The sequence below is a fragment of the Euprymna scolopes genome, chromosome 2 (assembly GCF_053919585.1).
Source record: "Euprymna scolopes isolate OS-2025 chromosome 2, ASM5391958v1, whole genome shotgun sequence".
Lineage (NCBI taxonomy): Eukaryota > Metazoa > Mollusca > Cephalopoda > Sepiida > Sepiolidae > Euprymna > Euprymna scolopes.
The window spans coordinates 111778989-111799849 of record NC_136483.1 but is presented as its reverse complement, the minus strand read 5'-3'; the positions used below and the strand labels follow the sequence as shown (position 1 = coordinate 111799849).

The window sequence follows — 20861 nt, the reverse complement described above, 5'->3', positions numbered from 1 at the left end:
CACTTCCTCTTGTATGACATGCTTCTTGTTTCACTATAAATAGTCAGTATGTACGTCTATATTGCCCTCATATATTCATCATCCTGGCATGCATTGGGCAGTTTCAAGAAATTGATTCTAAATCAATCTATCTTTGACTAGGTCTTTATTTATTCCCTTTTCTCTAAGGTTCATCTTTATCACTTCCTCCTATGTTTTCCTTGGACTTTCCCTGCCAGTTGACCCTATGACCTAAACTGTTCTATATCGAGAATAAAAAAATTCAATAACTCTCTTTCAATGTGACCATACTATCAAAGTCTCCTGTTTTGCATACATTTCCATATACTGTCCAGGTTTAATCTTTCTCTGAGGTCATCTGATCTAAGCCTGCCTCTGACTCACATTGCACATCCATCATGTAACAATCTCACAAGACCTTCAACACAATGTTTCATATTCAAACTGCTCAGCCCAAAGTTTGAGCAATTTCTTCAAAAGAAAGTTTCAAAATACATTTAAGTTAAGATAAATCATTCCAGAAAAAAAAAAGCATCGAATTATTAGAAAAACATTGCAATCACATTAGAACGAGACTATCTTGATGAATCAAGTCTAATGCAAGATTTATTGAGTGATTATTGTTTTATTAATTAGATTTATTGAGTGATTATTGTTTTTATTAATTTGATTTATTGAGTGATTATTGTTTTATTAGCTAGATGCAAGATTTATTGAGTGATTATTGTTTTATTAATTGGATGCAAGATTTATTGAGTGAATATGTTTTATTAATTAGATGCAAGATTTATTGAGTTATTATTTTTTATTAATTAGATGCAAGATTTATTGAGTGATTATGTTTTATTAATTAGATGCAAAATTTATTGAGTGATTATGTTTTATTAATTAGATGCAACATTTATTGAGTGATTATGTTTTATTAATTAGATGCAAGATTTATTGAGTGATTATGTTTTATTAATTAGATGCAAGATTTATTGAGTGGTTATGTTTTATTAATTAGATGCAAGATTTATTGAGTGATTATATTTTATTAATTAGATGCAAAATTTATTGAGTGATTATGTTTTATTAATTAGATGCAAAATTTATTGAGTGATTATGTTTTATTAATTAGATGCAAAATTTATTGAGTGATTATGTTTTATTAATTAGATGCAAAATTTATTGAGTGATTATGTTTTATTAATTAGATGCAAGATTTATTGAGTGGTTATGTTTTATTTATTAGATGCAAGATTTATTGAGTGATTATGTTTTATTAATTAGATGCAAGATTTATTGAGTGGTTATGTTTTATTAATTAGATGCAAGATTTATTGAGTGATTATATTTTATTAATTAGATGCAAAATTTATTGAGTGATTATGTTTTATTAATTAGATGCATGATTTATTGAGTGATTATGTTTTATTAATTAGATGCAAAATTTATTGAGTGATTATGTTTTATTAATTAGATGCAAAATTTATTGAGTGATTATGTTTTATTAATTAGATGCAAAATTTATTGAGTGATTATGTTTTATTAATTAGATGCAAAATTTATTGAGTGATTATGTTTTATTAATTAGATGCAAAATTTATTGAGTGATTATGTTTTATTTATTAGATGCAAGATTTATTGAGTAATTATGTTTCTAAAGTTTTGAGATGAGAATTTGGATTATTCAGATTACAGTTTTCATCTCAAGTTTTATTTGCACAACATTTCGCTTGATGGAATCTGCGACATTCTTCAGATGTATCTTGTTAAACTCAGGAATTTTTTTTGCTGAACTCTGCATATAATTTCAAACAAAACTTTTTATTTAATCCATGGGAGAAGCATGCATTCCACATGGCATAATGGATAAAGTACTAGATAAAATTTAGTTGCAAGTGACACTCTTTTAGAGTTTAAAGGTTCAATCCTTGAATTAAAAATATGTATAGGGCGATATTCAGAATACAACTGCTAATTACTTAAACCAGTCATAACCGATGGAATGAGAGCAAGCTACTCCCATGGATTAAATAATGGGTCCTGTTTGAAATTCCGTGCAGATCCCTAAGTTCAACACAATACATCTGAAGAATATTCAAGGTTACATTGGTCGAAACGTTGTGTGAATAATACTCAAGATGAGAATAATAATCAAAATTATAGAGTGATATGTTAGAATTTAATAACTGAAAATTATATAAATGAAAAAATAGTAATATGCAGTTCAGGACTGGGATCCTCATTCATTCCTGGGCAACACTGGGGCTGCTCAATAACACATTTCTATTTGATAGCATATTTACAACCAAAAATTCACTTACCTCCCTTCTTTTTTTAATGCTTCTGCTCGTACTTGTAGGAGGGCAAAAAACCTCAGTTTGTACTGATGCCGATCTTCATTTTCTGCATCATACCTCGGACAGTAGACGTTGATGATAGCCACGTGGCAGCACGTGGAATCTTTTAGTCTGTACACAGGGAAACAAACAAACACTAGGAATCAATATTCAAAATATTGCAAAATACTACACAGTAGTTGTCAATTCTGCTTCGATAGTCATTATTTCTAACTAAAGATGTATTTTAAAACAAAAGACATTTAACTTGATTTGAGTTATAAGTTCCCTGTTTTATTATAGTTAAATTAGGAAAAATTTATTACATTCAGAAAAAAAGTTTTAGCTAACATTGTTAAAGTTTCATTTTTATGTTCTTGTACGTTAACAAGTTTTCCATTATTAAATCCCATTGTTTAATTTATTATAAGAGAAATTGTTTTATTGTTCAAGTACTCTTGTATTTATTATACACTAGCAGGGTGACTCAACGTTGTACAGGATTGAATAATGATAAACGAATGTTTCACACTCCTATATTTTTATTGTCATCGAAATTGGTGAAATCTACTTTTTTTCAATCAAATCGATTGATTGCCTGCTCTAGTTGGGGACCCCTTGTGGTGCACTGTGATAAAGCTCACATGCCTCCCACAGTGACTTAGTTCACAATACATTGTAGTCTACATTACACTGTAAAGGACCTACTGTTAATTTTATAAAATTATTTTTATATATATATATATAATGGCTTCAATTAGAGTTTCAAATGCAAAAGTCAAGTCTCATACTTAAAGCAGAAACATTCATTTTGAACACACTCCTGTTATATCAAAGAAGCTACTGTTGATTTTATATGTCGAGCCTTTTGGCTTATGTTGTAATAAAACTTCTCAAATGCATTTGTGATGTTAGGCTGTATAAGTTGTTAACTTTGGTCAAAATCGCCTGTTCCTTCTTTCATCGGATTATTTCAGTTATTGATACTTATTGAAGACATTCCAATACAGCACCTATTTAAAACACTGCCAGGCACATAAAGTACCTTCATGTGAAATTTCATAAAAACTGACCCAGCCGTTTTCGAGTCCATAGGGAATGAACTCACACACAGACACAAAGTTTCTTTTATATAAAGTAGAGATTTTCAACATCCCAATTTAAAATCAGTTTCAAGCATATTATTTAATAATTATCATTTGATAATTATTATTTCATAATTAAAATGCATAATTATTATTTCATAATTAAAATGCATAAAAGTTAAAATGCTTATACTTTTATGCTTATCTGATCAGTCAAACTTTATAAAAAAAATGTGAAGACTAAGAAACGTTTCTGAATTTTGGAGATTGAAGTAGGAAAAGCTAGTCTTAGCAGCTCCTCCCCAGATGTGGCAACAACAAGATATGTGTGAATAACAACAAAAGGCAAAACAAAAACAAAGGAATAAATTACAAAAAAAAAAAATTTGTGTTTATTTATTTATTTTTTTTTGTCTTTTTTGATACATCCCGTCTTCACAGCATTTCATTTTATGATGTAGTGTGTATTCTATCCTCATAGAAGATACATGTTAGATTGGTTACCTGATTTCATGTTGCGTAATAACAGCTCTCCCCTCGCAATCCAAGGAGACCAACTCATCACTGGAAAAATCACTAAGATTTCCATAGCAACCAACAAGATCTTTAGCATCCTTCTTGGAATAAATCTCTGTTAAGCCTTCTTCTGCTTTCACAGGTGTACAGCTATTTCGGCAGTAAGTTGCAACACCTAAGATGGTAGAAGAAGAAAAAAAAAAAAAAAAAAAAAAAAATGATAAAATAATCACTGAGTACAGTGCTCAGGAGGTATCCTACAACGCATCAAAAGTGCATGCAGAGGATAATGTACAATTGTTAGGGAAATAAACAGTTATGGAATATAAGTGTGTAAATGTGTATCGAGGCAGGCATGAGATGTACTTTTGACGAACTTTGAGAAACATGAAAGGTTTTAAAGAATGCACTATTTCGATATTCAAACGATTGATGCAGGAAATTCCGTCTGTGCTTTAGCAATTCTGAGCATTAAAAAAATGTTTCCAAAAAGTCATGGCAGGTGCGTGTTTCTGACTTTGAAAGCATGTGTACATGTGGAAATACAAGATATACTCAGAGTCATTGTTGATAAGATGTTTAATACATTTGCGCATGTTTACGAAGTCAGAACTTGAATGAATCCAAGCCCAGGAAGTCATACAAGCAACTTAATTTGGGTTTCCTAGCAACACAAATATGCAATATATATATATATATATATATATATATATATATATATATATATTGATCAACACTGCTGCTGAAGTAATATACTGTTTTGTTTTTAAATCCCCGAAACAGTGTTTCATGGTAAACAACTGATGATCCCTTGAAAAATAAAAAAATTGGTATTATAGTAAATTCGAGAGAGTTGATGCAGTGATTGCAGGTGATTAAATGACTTACTGACTAAGTGTTTTTTTTTAACGAATGATAAAAAGTAATTTTTTGTGTAGTTTCAAATGTTAAAAAACTTCAAAGACTATATATATATATATATATATATATATATATATATATATATATATATATATATATATATATATAGTCTAAAGAAGTTTGGAGTAAAAAAATGTAAAAATAAAGAATATAGTTTAAATTCCCAGAAAAAAAAAAAATCTAAATTTAACCTATTGTAGACTTAGCACATATATAATCCAACTTCTAAAAAGTTCATAATTACAAAAGAGAATTCAACTATATAAGGATGAAAAAAAAAGAAAAAGAAAAAAAGAAAGCCTTAACTAAAATTGTTAAATATGAATAGACTTAGCACTTGCATAAGCCGATTTCTCAAATATATATATACTAGCATGGGTGCCCGGCGTTGCCCGGGTGTTTGAAGGTGTATGCTGAGCAAAAAAAAAAACAAAAAAAAATCGGTCAATTTTTTTTAATTTTACCCTTTAATATTTATCGCTTTGGGGTCAAATCAAGTTATTAAGTTAGATCCATGTCCAAGGAACCTATATCTAAAGTTTCAAGTATTTAGACGCAAAATTGTCATAGGAGTTTGGTAGAGTTCTCAAAGGTCAAATTGTTGAACTTTGACCCCTTAACAGCCAAATTTCTGGCCGAAAACCGATCACATAGATTTTCCCAAATCTCAGTACCCTGTATATCAAATTTCGAGTCTGTAGACTAAAAATTGACAGAGTTATTGCGTAGGGAAATGTACACACACAGACAGACATGTTCACTTTTATAGATATATAGATTTGCTTATTTTGTTCTTTAGTTCTCACATTCCAGGAGTGATGTTTTTAACAAAAGGGAAAGGACTGATATTTTCTGAGTCTGACTCTATCCATCTAACACTTATTGTTGAATAGTTTTTAGATTTGAAGTGTTTTTTTAAGCTATTTACATCAAGGCCTTTTGGACAAGATCAAAGTGTAGTATCTGTTCTTCAGATGCTGCACTTCATTTTCTTGTTCTCTTTCGGTGGAGGAGAAATCCTTCACGACTGAGACAATTTTTATTTTTGTACCTTTTCTCCACGTTAAAAAACGACCCTGGTGTCTAACTCTGTCCCGTGGGGAGGCATAGTAAATAGGTACATCAAGTGATGTCATACCTTGTTTAGAGTGATATCTACATATCTATTAAAGTGAAATTGTGTGTCTGTGTGTGTACATTTCCCTAACAAACTACTCTGTCAATTTTCAGTCTACAGACTCGAGATTTGACAAAAGGGGTATTGAGATTTGGGGAAACCTTTTTAATTGGTTTTCAGACAGAAATTTAGCTGTCAAGGGGTCAAAGTTCAACGATTTAACCTTTGAAAACTACCAAACTCCTCCGCCAATTTTGGGTCTAAACATTTGAAATTTTAGATGTAGGTTACTGGGACATGGATCAAAATTTTTAATTTGATTTGAGCTCAAAACAATAAATGTTAAGGGGGTCAAAATTGGGGTCAAACTTTAAAAAAAATTTGACCTCTGCAGTCTCTAGCAAATTACTCAGCCAATTTTTTATCTAAACACTTGAAATTTTACATAAAGTGTATTCAGACATAGAGTAAGCTTTTTAATCAGTTTTTGGCCAAAAACTTGGCTGCCAGATGATCAAAGTACAAAAGATTTGACCTTTATGATCTCTAGCAAACTATTCAGCCAATTTTGGGTCTAAACCTTTGAAATTTTACATAAAAAGATATTTACACCTGGAGCAAGCTTTCTAATCAGCTTTTGGGCAAAAAATTTGGCTGCCAAGGGGTCAAAGTTGAAAGAGTTGACCTTTGCAGACTCTACTAAACTCCTCCACCAATTTTGGGTCTAAACACTTGAAATTTTATATGTAGGTTACCTGGACACGAGTCAAACTTTTTAACATTATATATATATATATATATATATATATATATATATATATGCATATAAAGTTATGAACAGTACATATGGCCTGAGCAAAACTGGGCTGAACCGCTAGTATATATATATAAAACTGTGTGCTATTTGTGGGGAAAACCCCCCAGCAAAGTGCTTATTTAATATAAGAGCATAATATTTTTTTAATTTTACAGAAGGTTAGAAAAATATTGGTACCGCCAGTTTCAAATCCAATATAGGGGGTCAGTTCATGAGTTCATGAGTTCTTCACCTCTGTTTTTTTATATATGTTCTTCCCAGCAACTAAAACTAAAAACATGCAGTCTCCATTTCCGGGAAGAACAGATAAAAAAAAAAAACAGAGGCTGAAGAAAGTTCAATATTTCTCCACCATAAACTGGTTCTCCTACATTGAATTTGAACCTTCTGTAAATTTTTAAAATAAATATATGTCATTGTATGAAATGAATAACAAAATCAAGTCACAGTTTTGCTTATTAAATTGATTGAGTTTTTTTTTAGAAGCATGATGTTAAATATATAGTTTTATTTCTTTAGTCTTGTCTGATTGCAAAATTAAAAAATTTTATCAACTCGTGTCAGCTTTTTCAATCAAACATGAAATTATGCAAATCAGTAGAGAAATGCTGTTATTTGAAAAAAAAAAAAAAACGTGCACGAATGATGTTGCAGTGTTTAAAGCTATAAGTGACTTTGTTTGTCTAAGGAAGAGTCTACTAATTTTTGGTCTACAGAGAAACTCGATAGAGTGCGGATTTAGTTCTGTAGAACAAATTTGATTTGGTCTTTAACCAATAAAAGTAGCTTTTAAGCAGTCAAATACTGCATAAGCAAAATATCAATAACATCAAAGATGTATTTAATGTAAAATAAGAAGAATTGTAGCCTAACGTACGCAAACAAAGAAACATGACTATAAATACGATTTGAAAAACAGCACATTAACATAAGTGCATACGAAAAGTTTTGATTATTAACATGTACAATAAATCTAATGAAAAATAAAAAGGATTATGTACTCAATGAAAAATAAAAAGCCTTTAAAACATGTCTGTTAGTGACGCCAAAGTTTAATGTTAATAAGTGTTTGTTTATTTAGTGGAATCAAATTCCGGAATTTGAGAATTTTCAGCGTTCAGCCAATCAGAATGGACGGATTTGGCTAGGGAGCTGTTATTACTTATGAATTAGTAAAGGAAAAACTTATCTTATGTCTCTATGTTTATGATCCAGTTACGATGGGTGAAACCACATTATCTGTAGAAAGTGTAGATTTCCTCCTGGTGTTGACTGATGACGGTAGGAGGACTAAATATCTAGAGGGAATAATAAGAACTCCTTCCTCTAAAGATGTTGCGATTGTGATGGTGTTGCTTCTAGGATACAATGTAGAATTTTATTATAACAATAGCATTTTATTATAAAAACTAAATGTATCTAAAATGGCGCTTTAAAGTTACATAAGATAGTGGCTAATAGTCTAGACATTAAATTTGTATGTGGCATCTGTTGTTGCAAACCTACAGTACTTTGGTCTAGAAGAGAATTTCTAGAATTATTTTACTATATAGGCGATATTACATACATGAAGAATTATTTTACTATATAGGCGATATTACATACATGAAGAAAAGGTGTTTGAATAAAATTCAACAAAATGTAAAAGATAAAATAGAAAAGGCGGGTATGCAATCAACACAATACAATCAAATTAACTCTTATTGTGAGATTTTGTCTGTCATTCAAAAGACTTTATCAGAACTGATTTTGTAAACCCTCCTGCAAGAACTGCATGCTGTCATCTTTCGTAACTAGGAAATATATGATTGAGGGTCATTTATGAATTTAGAAACTTCCTTCAGAAAAAGCTGGCTCAACATGCCTAGGATGAATACTGCTTAATTTCTGTTTGTTTTTTTAACAGTTTTTTTTTTTTTTTCACATGGCGTGTTGCACTTTGCTAATTTTTTTTCTCCAATAAATTTGAAAAATCCAGCAATAAAAAGTAACTTTCGTACATGTACAAACCTGAGTAACCGCTTTTCTTTCGGGAAAAGCTGAAGTACGCATTGTAACCTTCAACATCAGCTGTCATTTCATCAAGCATGTCACCTGAAAAATAACAAAAAATATTAAAAGGAAACTCTCCTTTGTTGTTTCAGATTAGATATAACTCTTCCATTTTAAATCTGGTCATTACAAATAAGTACCAATGATTCATAAAGCAACTAATTTTCCAGATGACATCACGGGATCATGAATAATATTTTGATCATTGACAACTGAAACATACTGATTGATCAAATGTTAACAGTTCTGTAAAGAGTTGTTAATAATAGTTTTTGGGTTTTTTTTTTTTAATCCAGACCCTCTTTTTTTTTCATATGAAAAATACTTTTATAAAGGGGGGGGGGCATCAACAACATTTAAATATTCATTTAAATATCATAAACTTCTTTATAAATAAAAAAAATAAAATAAAAATACGTTTCTGACTTTTTTAGATGAGGATTATTTGAATTCATCGGACTACGGTTCTCATCTTCAGAGTGATTTTCCGCAAGGACCCATGGTGCAGTGGTTAGAGTATTTGTAAAAATCAGTTATATTCTCCTGAAGGTTGAAGATTCCATCCTCAGTGTGGTCGACCAAAAAATACAATTGCAAATTACTTAGGATCTCTATCCAGTCATAGCTGACGGAACATGAGCACGCTACCCCCATGAAGTAAATAAAGGGTTCTGCTCAAAATTCCGTCCAAATTCCAGAGTTCGACAGAAACATTCCAGAGTTCAACAGAAAAATTCCAGAGTTCAACAGAAACATTCCAGAGTTCAACAGAAACATTCCAGAGTTCAACAGAAACATTCCAGAGTTCAACAAGATACACCTGAAGTTACATCTGACCGAAACGTGAAAATCACACTCAAGATGAGAACAGTAGTCTGATGAATCCAAATAATACGAAAAATACAACACGCACCACTAATCACGACCCAAAAGGCCACATGAGGATAAGGATTAATAAGTGTATGATAGTCACCGAGACAACAGTGTATTTAGAAATGGATCATTTATTTGAGTGCTGACCAAGAACTTGTTTATATTGGACTTGAAAACAATCACATTGTACTTAACTGGAAAGCAGTCCAGAAGAACAAAGTTTCACAGGCGGGCAGTTCTAGTTCTTGATGGTTGTTGTAGCTAGACAAGTCTTTTTTGTGAAAGTTTGACGGTGGGAACCATAGATAGAAGCTGAGATGAGTACTTGCTACGAAAATAACCATAGATAGAAGCTGAGATGAGTACTTGCTATGAAAATAACGATCCGTTTAAAAAAAACAAAAAAAACAAGTGAAGCATGCATGGTCCCCTGTGAGTGCACAGTGAACGAGGCATAAAAAAAATGACTAAGTTCAGCATTTGCTCCCCCATTTAGCCCCAAAAGTCCCCAGAGGACGTCAAATCCTAATGAAAATGAACAAACGGTGCAGTTTTAGGCCTTATGTAAATTTGAGTTCTACACCATGCAAAAAAAGAAATGCCTGTTCATAATTTGCACCCCCATTTAGCCCCAAAAGTCCCCAATATTTAAATTTGAGTTCAGCACCATGCAAAACTGCTAAATAGACATACACAGAAAATTTTGGACAAATATGGTAAAATAGTTCCAAAAATGGAGTGTTTTTATTAGTCCTAAAAGAGCCCCTGGGGCACACTTAAGAGTTATCACAAAGTATAGACAAAAAAAATTATATAGAAATCAGTTACAACTTTTAAAAAAGTTTTATAAAAATTCAAGGCATCATCTTTTTTTTTTAATAAGCACAAAAGTGTCAATTTTAGCCATTTTAACCCTAAAGGTACCCCTAGAGGAGCAACCAGAGTTTTCCCGGAAAATCCATTCTGTTACTTTTTTACTCATATCATGTTTAATGTTTGTGCAAAATTTCAAAAAGTTCCAAAGTGTAATTATTGAAAAAAGTGCAGACAGACGAATGGATGAACAGACAAGGGTGAATTTACAGGTCCAACTTCCTTTTGTTGGGAGACCAAAAAACAAATAGATTAATTTACAGAATTTTTGGAATATGAAATCTTCATTCCCTGATGAGTATGGACATCATAAAGATTCTTCTGCACTTTTTATTTATTTTTTTTTTAATTAAGTGTAATTTTAAATAAGCACACAAATGTCACTTTTCCACAAAAACATGTTTTGGGTCATTAGAAAATTAATTCTGTAAACCATGATACAAAGTCTACAACAAACTATGTTGAAAATAAAATAAATGAATAAACTGTTCGCGTGAAATGTAAGAATTTAGAAAAACAATAATAGCAAAAAAATATTCTTTTTTTAAAAAGGAACAATTTAGAAATAAACAGAATCTAACTTCGTAAATATGTCAAAAATAATCTAGAATGTAAATAGATCAAGTTTTCTCCATTTTCTTGTGTAAAAATCGCCAAATTTTATGCAAAATTGCCAATGTCACCATTTTGTGTGGATGGTAAAAGCTGCTAAAATTGAACAATGGAAGTAATTTTTTTTTTTTTTTTTGCTATTGTTTATTGTGTTAATTTTATTAATCAGAGGCCTCCGTACATTATTTGGAAAATAGGCATTAAAATCAAGTTGCACCTACTACAAATAAAAATCAAACCACAAAATATTTTAGGTTGGGGTTGAATTTGCTATTTTAAACCTGCCAATAGCCATTTTTATATTATATCAAAATATTTTTTTTTTAAATTGGATACCATTATTCAAAACTAGCTGGATGCCCGGCATTGCCTGGTCATGCAATATGCTTAACATGATATTTTATTTTATGCAGGTTGTGTATGTATCATTATAGAATACATCCTCTATTGAATATTATATATTACAAGGAATAATTTGCCCGATGAACTAGTTCAAAAAAAAAAAAACATTAAAAAATAATAATGATGATAATGTCGTTCATCACATTATGCCTGCGTTTGTTTACCATATCATGTCAGTTGATATTTAGACTTGACGATGAATGCTCTGGAAAAGTCACTCCTGATTAATGCTTAGTTTTAAAATATGCAAAGAAATGATTTGCAGCAATTTTAAATGATATCTCTTCTTATATCGTAAACTGAACTTATTAATAAGAAAAATATAAAATGGTGGGGTACACCCAGGCTTGAACAGGGAATCATTTGATCTGTAGTCAAATACTTTACCACTAAGCTATACCTCCAGATGTCAATAATTCCAGGGTGTTTTTTTAAGAAGATATGATTCACTAAGATTTTATTATCTCCCTTGCCAGTGTAACATAAAATATTCCCCTGTAAAAATTCTTTTTTATAAGTAAGAAAGACTTTTTAGGATCATATTTTTTCAATTTGATACTTATCAGATGAATTCCTGTACAAAACATATATAAGAACACTGTCATCTATATAAATTACCTGTGTGCGAAATTTGCAAAAGCTATGCTCAGCCGTTTTGGAACCTATGAGGAAAGAACTCACACACAAAGTGACTTTTATATAATAGTAAAGATGTTATGTTTAAAACTTTACATCACAGAATACTGGAATTTAAATCTTTTAAAAATTATTTTTTAGAATTGTTTTGTTTTTTTGTAATTCAACTAATTATATACTAGCAGGCTACCTGGTCATAAAATATGCATAAATATTATATTTTAATTGATGCAGATTTATTTATTAGCAAACAGAAATACCGTAGGTATTAAACATAACATTAATTTCCTTTTAAAAAAAAAAAAAAAAGAAAAAGAAAAAATGAAGTAAAGAAACCGAAGAGAAACAGACATGTGCATGCAAGTATTACGTTTTTTTCTAAACAGTTCACTTCTTGTAAATAAAAGGAAATACTTACGCTGAGATGGAAACCAAAACCTAAAGACTGTGAGTCAAGTATGATAACCATTAGACCAGCTTGTCTTGACCTTTAAAAAGTGTTTTCAAACCTACTTATTTTTAACATAAGGGAGCTTTCATATTCTACGACTGTACATGAGCAGTCATGAAACAGTTGACAAACAAATAAAAATCCAATGATCCTAAAGTTTAGCCCTTTTTTTTAGATGATAACCAAGTAAAAAATTTTCACATGTTTAAATACCCTATATATCAAATTTCAAGTCCGTAGATCAAAAATTCATTGAGTATATAGATTGAGAAGTATCGCTAGCAAACTATTCAGCCAATTTTGGTCTAAACATTGGAAATTTTACATAAAGGGTATTTAGACATGCAGCAAGCTTTTTAATCAGATTTTGGGCAAAAATTTGGCTGCCAAGAGGTCAAAGTTGAAAGAGTTGATTTTTGCAGACTCTACCAAACTCCTCTGCCAAGTTTGGGTCTAAACACCTGAAATTTTAGATGTAGGTTACCTGAAATGAGTCAAACTTTTTAATATATATATATATGCATATGCACATAAAGTTATGAACAGTACATAGGGCCCAAGCACAGATGGACTGAACTCCAGGTAACCTACATCTAAAATTTCAAGTGTTTAGACCCAAAATTGGCGGAGGAGTTTGGTAGAGTCTGCTAAGGTCAACTCTTTCAATTTAGCAGCCAAATTTTCGCCCAAAAACTGATTAAAAAGCTTGCTGCATGTCTGAATACCCTTTATGTAAAATGTCAAATATTTAGACCCAAAATTGGCTGAATAGTTTGCTAGAGACCACAAAGGTCAAATCTTTTGAACTTTGACCCCTTGACAGCTAAATTTTCGGCCAAAAACCAATAAAAAAACTTGCCCTATGTCTGAATACATGTTTAGACCAAAAATTGGCTGAGTAATTTGGTAGAGACCACAGAGGTCCAATTTTTTAAGCATTGACCCCAATTTTGACTCCTTAACATTTATTGTTTCAGTTCAAATCAAGTTAAAATGTTTGATTCATGTCGAAGTAACCTACACGTAACATTTCAAATGTTTAGATCCAAAATTGGTGGAGGAGTGTGGTAGAGTTTTCAAAGGTCAAATCATTGAACTTTGACCTCTTCACAGCTAAATTTCTGTCCGAAAACTGATTAAAAAGATTTTCTCAAATCTCAATGCTCCTTATGTCAAATCTCGAGTCTGTAGACTGAACATTGACAGTAGTTTGCTAGTAGTATACACACAGTAGTATACACACAGACAGACACACACAGAAACAATTTCACTTTTATAGATATACTAGCATTTCAGCCCGGCATTGCCCGGGTGTTTGGAGGTGTATGTTAAGCAAAAAACAAAAAAACAAAAAAAGAAAAAACACAAGAAGAAAGTGGTAGTAGGAAGGCAGGCTCGAACCCGTACCGCGAAAAAAACGTGACGTCTTTGCTGTTATGACCACCGCCAAACCGGAAGTGACGTAGGTTTTAAATAAGGCTAGACAATTTAAAGGAGAGGATGACTTTTGACAATATTGGCGAGCAAAAGCCCCCCCCCCCCGTAGAAAAGTGGCCAGTTGAAGGTGAAGATATTAATGTTTTAGCCAATTTTTCAGTATTTGTCATCTGAAAGGTCGAACTTCAAAACGATACTGATCTTGTAAAAACCCGTCGCCTCTGTCGAAAATTTTAGGCACACATAAATACATACATACATTTATATATTGGTAACTAAAATTTTCGACCTAAACTGTTTAAAAAGCTTGCCCTATCTCTGAATACTCTTTATATAAAATTTCAAATGTTTAGACCAGAAATTGTCTGAGTAATTTGGTAGAGACCGAAGCGGTCAAATTTTTTAACTTTGACCCTTATTATGACCCTTTAACATTTATTGTCTTGTGCTCAAATCAAGTTATTAAGTTAGATCCATGTCCAAGAAACCTATATCTAAAACTTCAAGTGTTTAGACCCAAAATTGGCAGAGGAGTTTGGTAGAGTTCTCAAAGTTCAAATTGTTGAACTGTGACCCCTTAACAGCCAAATTTCTGTCCGAAAACGAATTACAAAGATTTTCCAAAATCTCAATACCCTGTATATCAAATTTCGAGTCTGTAGACTGAAAATTGACGCAGTTATTGCGCAGGGAAATGTACACAGACAGACAGACACTTTCACAGATATATAGATATATATAAGCAGCTTACATTAACCACAAAAAACACATGCCATGAGCAGAGGGAGCAAAAAAACGGAGGCAGAAGTGGAACAAGTTTCAGCATACAACTTTGTCTGCCATATGTGTGGACATACCTATAGATCATGAAGTTATTCTGTTTTTTGTTTCAGGAACCCGACCTTAATTTTGTGAGGTTGCATATTGACTGCTGTTGTAACTCAATCTTATCAAGGAAATATACTGTGGCATGGGGGCTCATCTATCTAAGCACCTGTAAACTTTTTTTAAAGTCTTCAATGTCAGAGATGATGTTTTAATTTAATTTTTCAAATTGCTCTATGTCTTGACAAGCTTCTGACCTTCACTTCTGATATGAAATGAAACACATGCATCAAATTTGTTTCCAAGATCGCTGGAAAATGATTGGATCACTCTACCACTCTATCTCACTGCCAATATTATCCTCTACCTGTATAAGAGCCAGGTACGTGCTAAAATGGAGTACTGTTGCCACATTTGATCACGAGCTGCTCGGCACACCCTATCCAGCCCTGATAGAGTTCAAAATTGGCTTTGAACCCTAGTGGATGATGTCCTTTTCTCTTCTTTGCAACCTCTTTCCCACGAAAGAGACGTTGCGAGCCTGTCTCTGCTCTATCGTTATTTTCATGGCACGTGCTCGAATGAACTCCAATCTATGGTCTCCCCTTGCCAAACTTTCACAAAAAACACTTGACTAGCTACAACCACTACTGGGTTTTGAATAAGGCGTGTTACATTTTTATTTTTATAAATTCATGTATTATTATTGATTGTAACTAACATTTGAGTATGTCTAATTAATACTTATATATTGCAGATACAATATTGACTCCTGAGAAAATCCTAAATTATAAGTACAACCCAATGGAAGGAAAAAGAAATGAAATCTCCGTTTTGCTGCGCGCGGGTCGCAAACAAACTGACATTGCAAAGCTACTAAACGTCAGTAGAATGACTGTCTATCGTGTTGCCCAACGTCTGAATAACTCAGAGACCCTCAAGGATCGACCTCGTTCAGGAAGGCCTCAAAAAATTAGGTGTGGAACCATCAAAAAGGCCTTTGAAAATGATCCTGAGCTGAAAATGACAAGACTGGCTCAAAAGATGAAGATTTCTGCATCCACAGTGTCCAGGGTGGTCAAGAGCATGGGAGGAAAGAGTCTAAGACGTTTCAAGAAACCCATCTTGAGTGCTGCAATGATTCATAAACGTCTGGAGAGGAGCACCCGCCTGTTGAATGACTTAAAGAGCCACGGGAATTGTATCCTCATTTTCTCCGATGAGAAAACATTCACTGTCGATCCAGTCTTCAACAGGCAGAACGACCGGGTCGTAAGCTTTAGGAATGATGTCTCTAACCACAAGAGAATGTCAACCACCAAGCATCCAGCATCTGTCATGATGCTTGGGGTCGTAGCATCCAATGTGGAGAAGATGCCCCCGGTGTTGTTTGAACAGGGATACAGGCTAACCTCCGCTGTTTACAAAGACATTTTGGAAACTAAAGTTCTTCCATGGGTTAAAAAGATTACGAAGAAAGCAGATTACGTGTTCCAGCAGGACGGCGCACCCGCACACACCGCCAAAATTGCGCAGAACTGGTTAGAGACTAACATGAGCTTCTGGCCCAAAGACTTTTGGCCTCCACAGTCGCCAGATTTGAACCCCCTTGATTTCAGTGTGTGGACGCATATTGAGGCAAGGGCCTGTAAGACCCGCCACAGTAACACAAATGAGCTGAAAGCCTCTGTGAACCGAGCATGGGCGTCCATGAAGAAGGACTACATCAGGAAGGCCTGTAAGAGTTTCCGACCTCGGTTGGAACGTGTCATTGCCGCCAAAGGTGGCTACATTGAATGATATGATGCCTTGTATACTAATAAATCATTGTGTAACCAAACTTGTTTAATTCTACCCAAAATGACGTACCAGGCTTAATTTGAATAGGAAAATCTACAATGTAACAGGACTTATTCAAAACCCGGTATATACAATTTCCACCACTCTCTATTTGTGCCTAAGTTTAAACACAGATTCCATGAACAAAGTTTCTTTCCCAGAACTGCCTGCCTGTGGAACACTGTTCAGCTGGCCTATTTCCCCGGTTAAATACACCATGGTAGCCTTCAAATCCAACGTAAACAAGTTCTTGTTGAGCTGTCCCCATCAATAATCAAATTCGACCCAATTTACACCATTAACAATTACCGCACTACCACCTTACATTTATTAACCCTTATCCTTAAGTAGCCTTCAGGCCTTGATAAGTAGTGACTTATGGCAAGAAAAAAAGAAAGAAAAAATGAAAGAAAAAAAAAGAAAAGAAAGAAAAAAAAATCGGTACTTCAGCAGTTTACAGACCGTGCTCAAAAAATAACATTATTATTTAGAAACACATTCTTAGCATGAAGAAAGGCGGCTTTGTTAACTATTCTGGACAGACTAAAAGAGTAAATACTCCAAGTCAGCAGCAACCGGTGTTTGGTCAGATTTAGTTTCTGATATTAAACTTCATCCATAACATAACTTCCGGCAAAAGCATCGATTTAGCAAATTTATTTAATGAATTATTAGATGAGAGTACAGAACAACATCCCTCTTTCCATGTGAAGAATGGCTTTCTAAATAACAACATTATTCTTCCAGCACGGTTTGTAAGCTGCAGAAAATTATTTAGAAAGCCATTCTTAATATGGGAGGGGGCTTTAACTATTCAAGTGCTTATTTAGATTGGCACTTATGGCGGCAATTAAAAGTAAATACAGAAAAGTATGTACGACACACGTACTAGTCACGGAACAAAGATGAAACATTCCAAAAATCACGTAATTTGATCAAGTAGCTTTTTTTTATTATTATTCAAGAAAATAAAGTTTCACGATTAAGCGAGTAGTAGTGTTTTTGTCTGCCATGATTAAATCAGATGAAAGAAAAAAGGGGAGACAACTTAAATCGAATGTGATAGGTGAAAATTCAGCTTTACGTTCAATGCAGTTCAGTAGTAAAATCACTAAAAATCGTAAATTTTAATTTTTTTAGTTTGAAAGGCACTTCTGTATTACACGGACGGCGCCATTTTTTTATGCGTTTCACTAAGCTGTTGCCAGGTGGCGCTTCTCTCCATTCAAAGTGTTGATTAATTTAAAAATTAAAACTATAATATATTGTTGACCCTTCAACAGGTACAACTAAAAATTAAAACTATATTTTGGGTACTTTGACGGCGGCCATTGTGGCACCTGTTGAAGTGTCAACGAAAAGTCTGCGCAAGGAAATAGAATTTTAATAAAACAATAAACTTGGGTAAATGTTACCTTACACCACAACCAACCACTCTAATTTGTTTTTTTAGGGGTATTCGAGGTCGCTGACAATGAATCTAATAATCAAACCCGCCGCAAATTTAACGTTTGCATGGTATGAACCCCTGGACCTTGGAACTATTTTGTGCCATTTCACCGTCTTCAGTAGTGTTTTTTTTACATAATACGTTCGCGTGCGAACGGGTGTAGAAGGGTGTCATATCACATCGCATAGGAATCTTTCAAATAAGAAAGTTAAAAAAAAAAAATATGTGTTTTTTTTAATTTACCAAAAAATAAAGTTTTCACGGGCGGTTTACAAAAACATAACCACCAAACATTTTTATATTTTTTGTTCTTTTTAGGAGTGGGGGGTATTCCATTAACAGGTGCTTCTGCAGTTTAATTAACCGTTTTTCTGTAAGTGATGTGGTGTGCCGACATTTACCATTTCACAAAAATTCTGTTTACATTGGGGAAGAGGCAGTGGTGGTGCTGGGGCGCCTCAGGCGGTGAAATGGCACAAAATAGTCCCAAGGTCTAGGGGTTCATACCATGCAAACGGTAAATTTGATTATCAGATTCGTTGTCAGCGACCTCGAATGCCCCTAAAAAACCTAATTAGAGTGGTCAGTGTTCTGTTGTAGCGTAACATTTACCTAAACTTGTTTTGGGTTTGTATTACTATACACAAATTCGAAAAAGTTGTATAATATATATATATATATATATATATATAACAAATAAATGCTATCAAGGGCAAGATAAGTTATTTTTCTACCTAATTGGATATTTGTTTTAGTGTTTTTATTTAATGTAACATGTTTATTCAGCTCGAAAAACATACTTGTTTACCGATGTATTGAAAAATTAAAATTAATTGGCGCCCGACTCTCTTGAACACGGTAAGTTTGGGAAAAGAAGTTAAATACATATATATATATATATATATATATATATATATATATATACACACACAAAATACTGTTAAAAATTCACCGAATATATGTCAGCCTATGTCACGGTAACATATATTAAGCGAATTTCTATCAGTATTTTGTATAGTTTTTTTTTTAGGTGCTAGTGCACTTACTGATCCGCGCTATTTTTCAAATTGTATTTCCAAGTTTAATTAAAGTTTTATGATATATTTTTTTTATTATTCAATTGTAAGGTTAAAGTATAGAACAGGTACAAAACACCTTCCCTCCCTATATTAAGAATGGCTTTTTAAATAATAACGTTATTATTTCAGCACGGATCAATAAGTGCACTAGTACCGTTTTTTTATTTTTAACTCCTTTTCCCATGTGTGTTAAAGAGAGAGTCGGGCGTCATTTTGAATTTTCCAATTCATCGGTAAACACTATGTTTTTCGAGCTGAATAAACATGTTACATTAAATAAAAACACTAAAAACATATCCAGTTAGGTAGAAAAGTAACTTATCTTGCCTTTGATAGCATTTATTTGTTATATATTTGTTTTTTGACAACTTTTTCGAATCTATGTGTTTACAAAACCATGGCGCGCTCGACCGCCCGACTGTCTTGAACACGGTTATTTATTTGACCAAGATGAACTTAGAGTTAAGCCCCTCCCCCCTCCCTCGACAATGGAAAAGTGCTGTTTTAAATAAAACTACATGATCGATTTACGTGATTTTTGGAATATGACATCTTCGTTCGGTAACGAGTTCGTATATCATACAGACTTTCTGTATTTTGTTTACTTTTAATTGCCGCCATAAGTGGCAATCTAATCTTTCTTAGGCATAGTCCCTTACGTCTAAATGGCAATATGCTTTGTTTGGGGGTGAAGGTGATTAATAAATAAATAAAATAAATGAGCATCACTATTCTGTACTTTAATAAATTAATCAAAATTAGTATAAAAACTTGGAAAAAACAGAAGACCCATAAGAGAAGTATTTAATATTAATAACTAAATCTGACGAAACACGGTGAACACCGTATGTTGCTGAGTTTAATTCGGTTACTTTTCTGTTTTTCTTCTGTACTTTCATCTAACAATTTAATAAACAAAAGTTACTCTAAAAACTGAATATGACTGGAAAAGTATCTTGAACGTTAACAGTAAACAGAAACTTTTTTTAGTGTCAGAAAAAGAAAGTAATTATATTACAACTCACGTGTAACCTTTGTCTCCTGAAGACAAATGATGTCTGACTCTAAAGAGTTAAAGAGTTCGGGCAGCGGTATTTTATTTGCCCTAATGCCATTTATATTCCACGTGAGCAATCTCATTTTGGGGTCTTTTATTTTTCATAAACGAAACACCATGGCGGGCACCGATAATGGATTATTTTTAAACATGTCCAAGTAATCTCCCTTTGATGTTGCAAGGGGACATAACTTGTCTACCGGAATGTTTGCACTTTCACTTTTGTTTTATCTTTTTTTTATATATATAAAAATGTCATTTATGTATTTGTTTATTGATTTATTTTTTTAATAGAATTTAATTTAATAGAAATTTATTTATTTATCTTTTTAATAGAATTTCAAGAGTTAAATTTAATTATTACGCTATCGTTTCGTCATTAAATTATCAATTGAATCAAATTGTTTTTTTTTATTTTGATAAGTTAATACCATTTTAATTATTGGATGTAAAATTGCAAATACTTTCCAAAACCTTCAATCTTTTAATACATAT

General features: G+C 32.6%; 1 protein-coding gene across 1 annotated transcript in view; it reads right to left on the bottom strand.

The window, feature by feature from the left end:
* LOC145294239 (DNA-(apurinic or apyrimidinic site) endonuclease 2-like) overlaps positions 1–20533 on the bottom strand; it is a 39180-nt gene extending 18647 nt beyond the window's left edge. The window contains exons 1-4 of the mRNA XM_080141344.1: positions 20335–20533; positions 8791–8874; positions 3914–4100; positions 2310–2456 (exon numbers count right to left, since the gene is read on the bottom strand). Coding sequence (XP_079997470.1) covers positions 2310–2456; positions 3914–4100; positions 8791–8874; positions 20335–20449 — 533 coding nt within the window. The 5' untranslated portion in view covers positions 20450–20533. The remainder of the gene's footprint in view (positions 1–2309; positions 2457–3913; positions 4101–8790; positions 8875–20334) is intronic.
* Between the last annotated feature and the right edge of the window lie 328 nt (positions 20534–20861).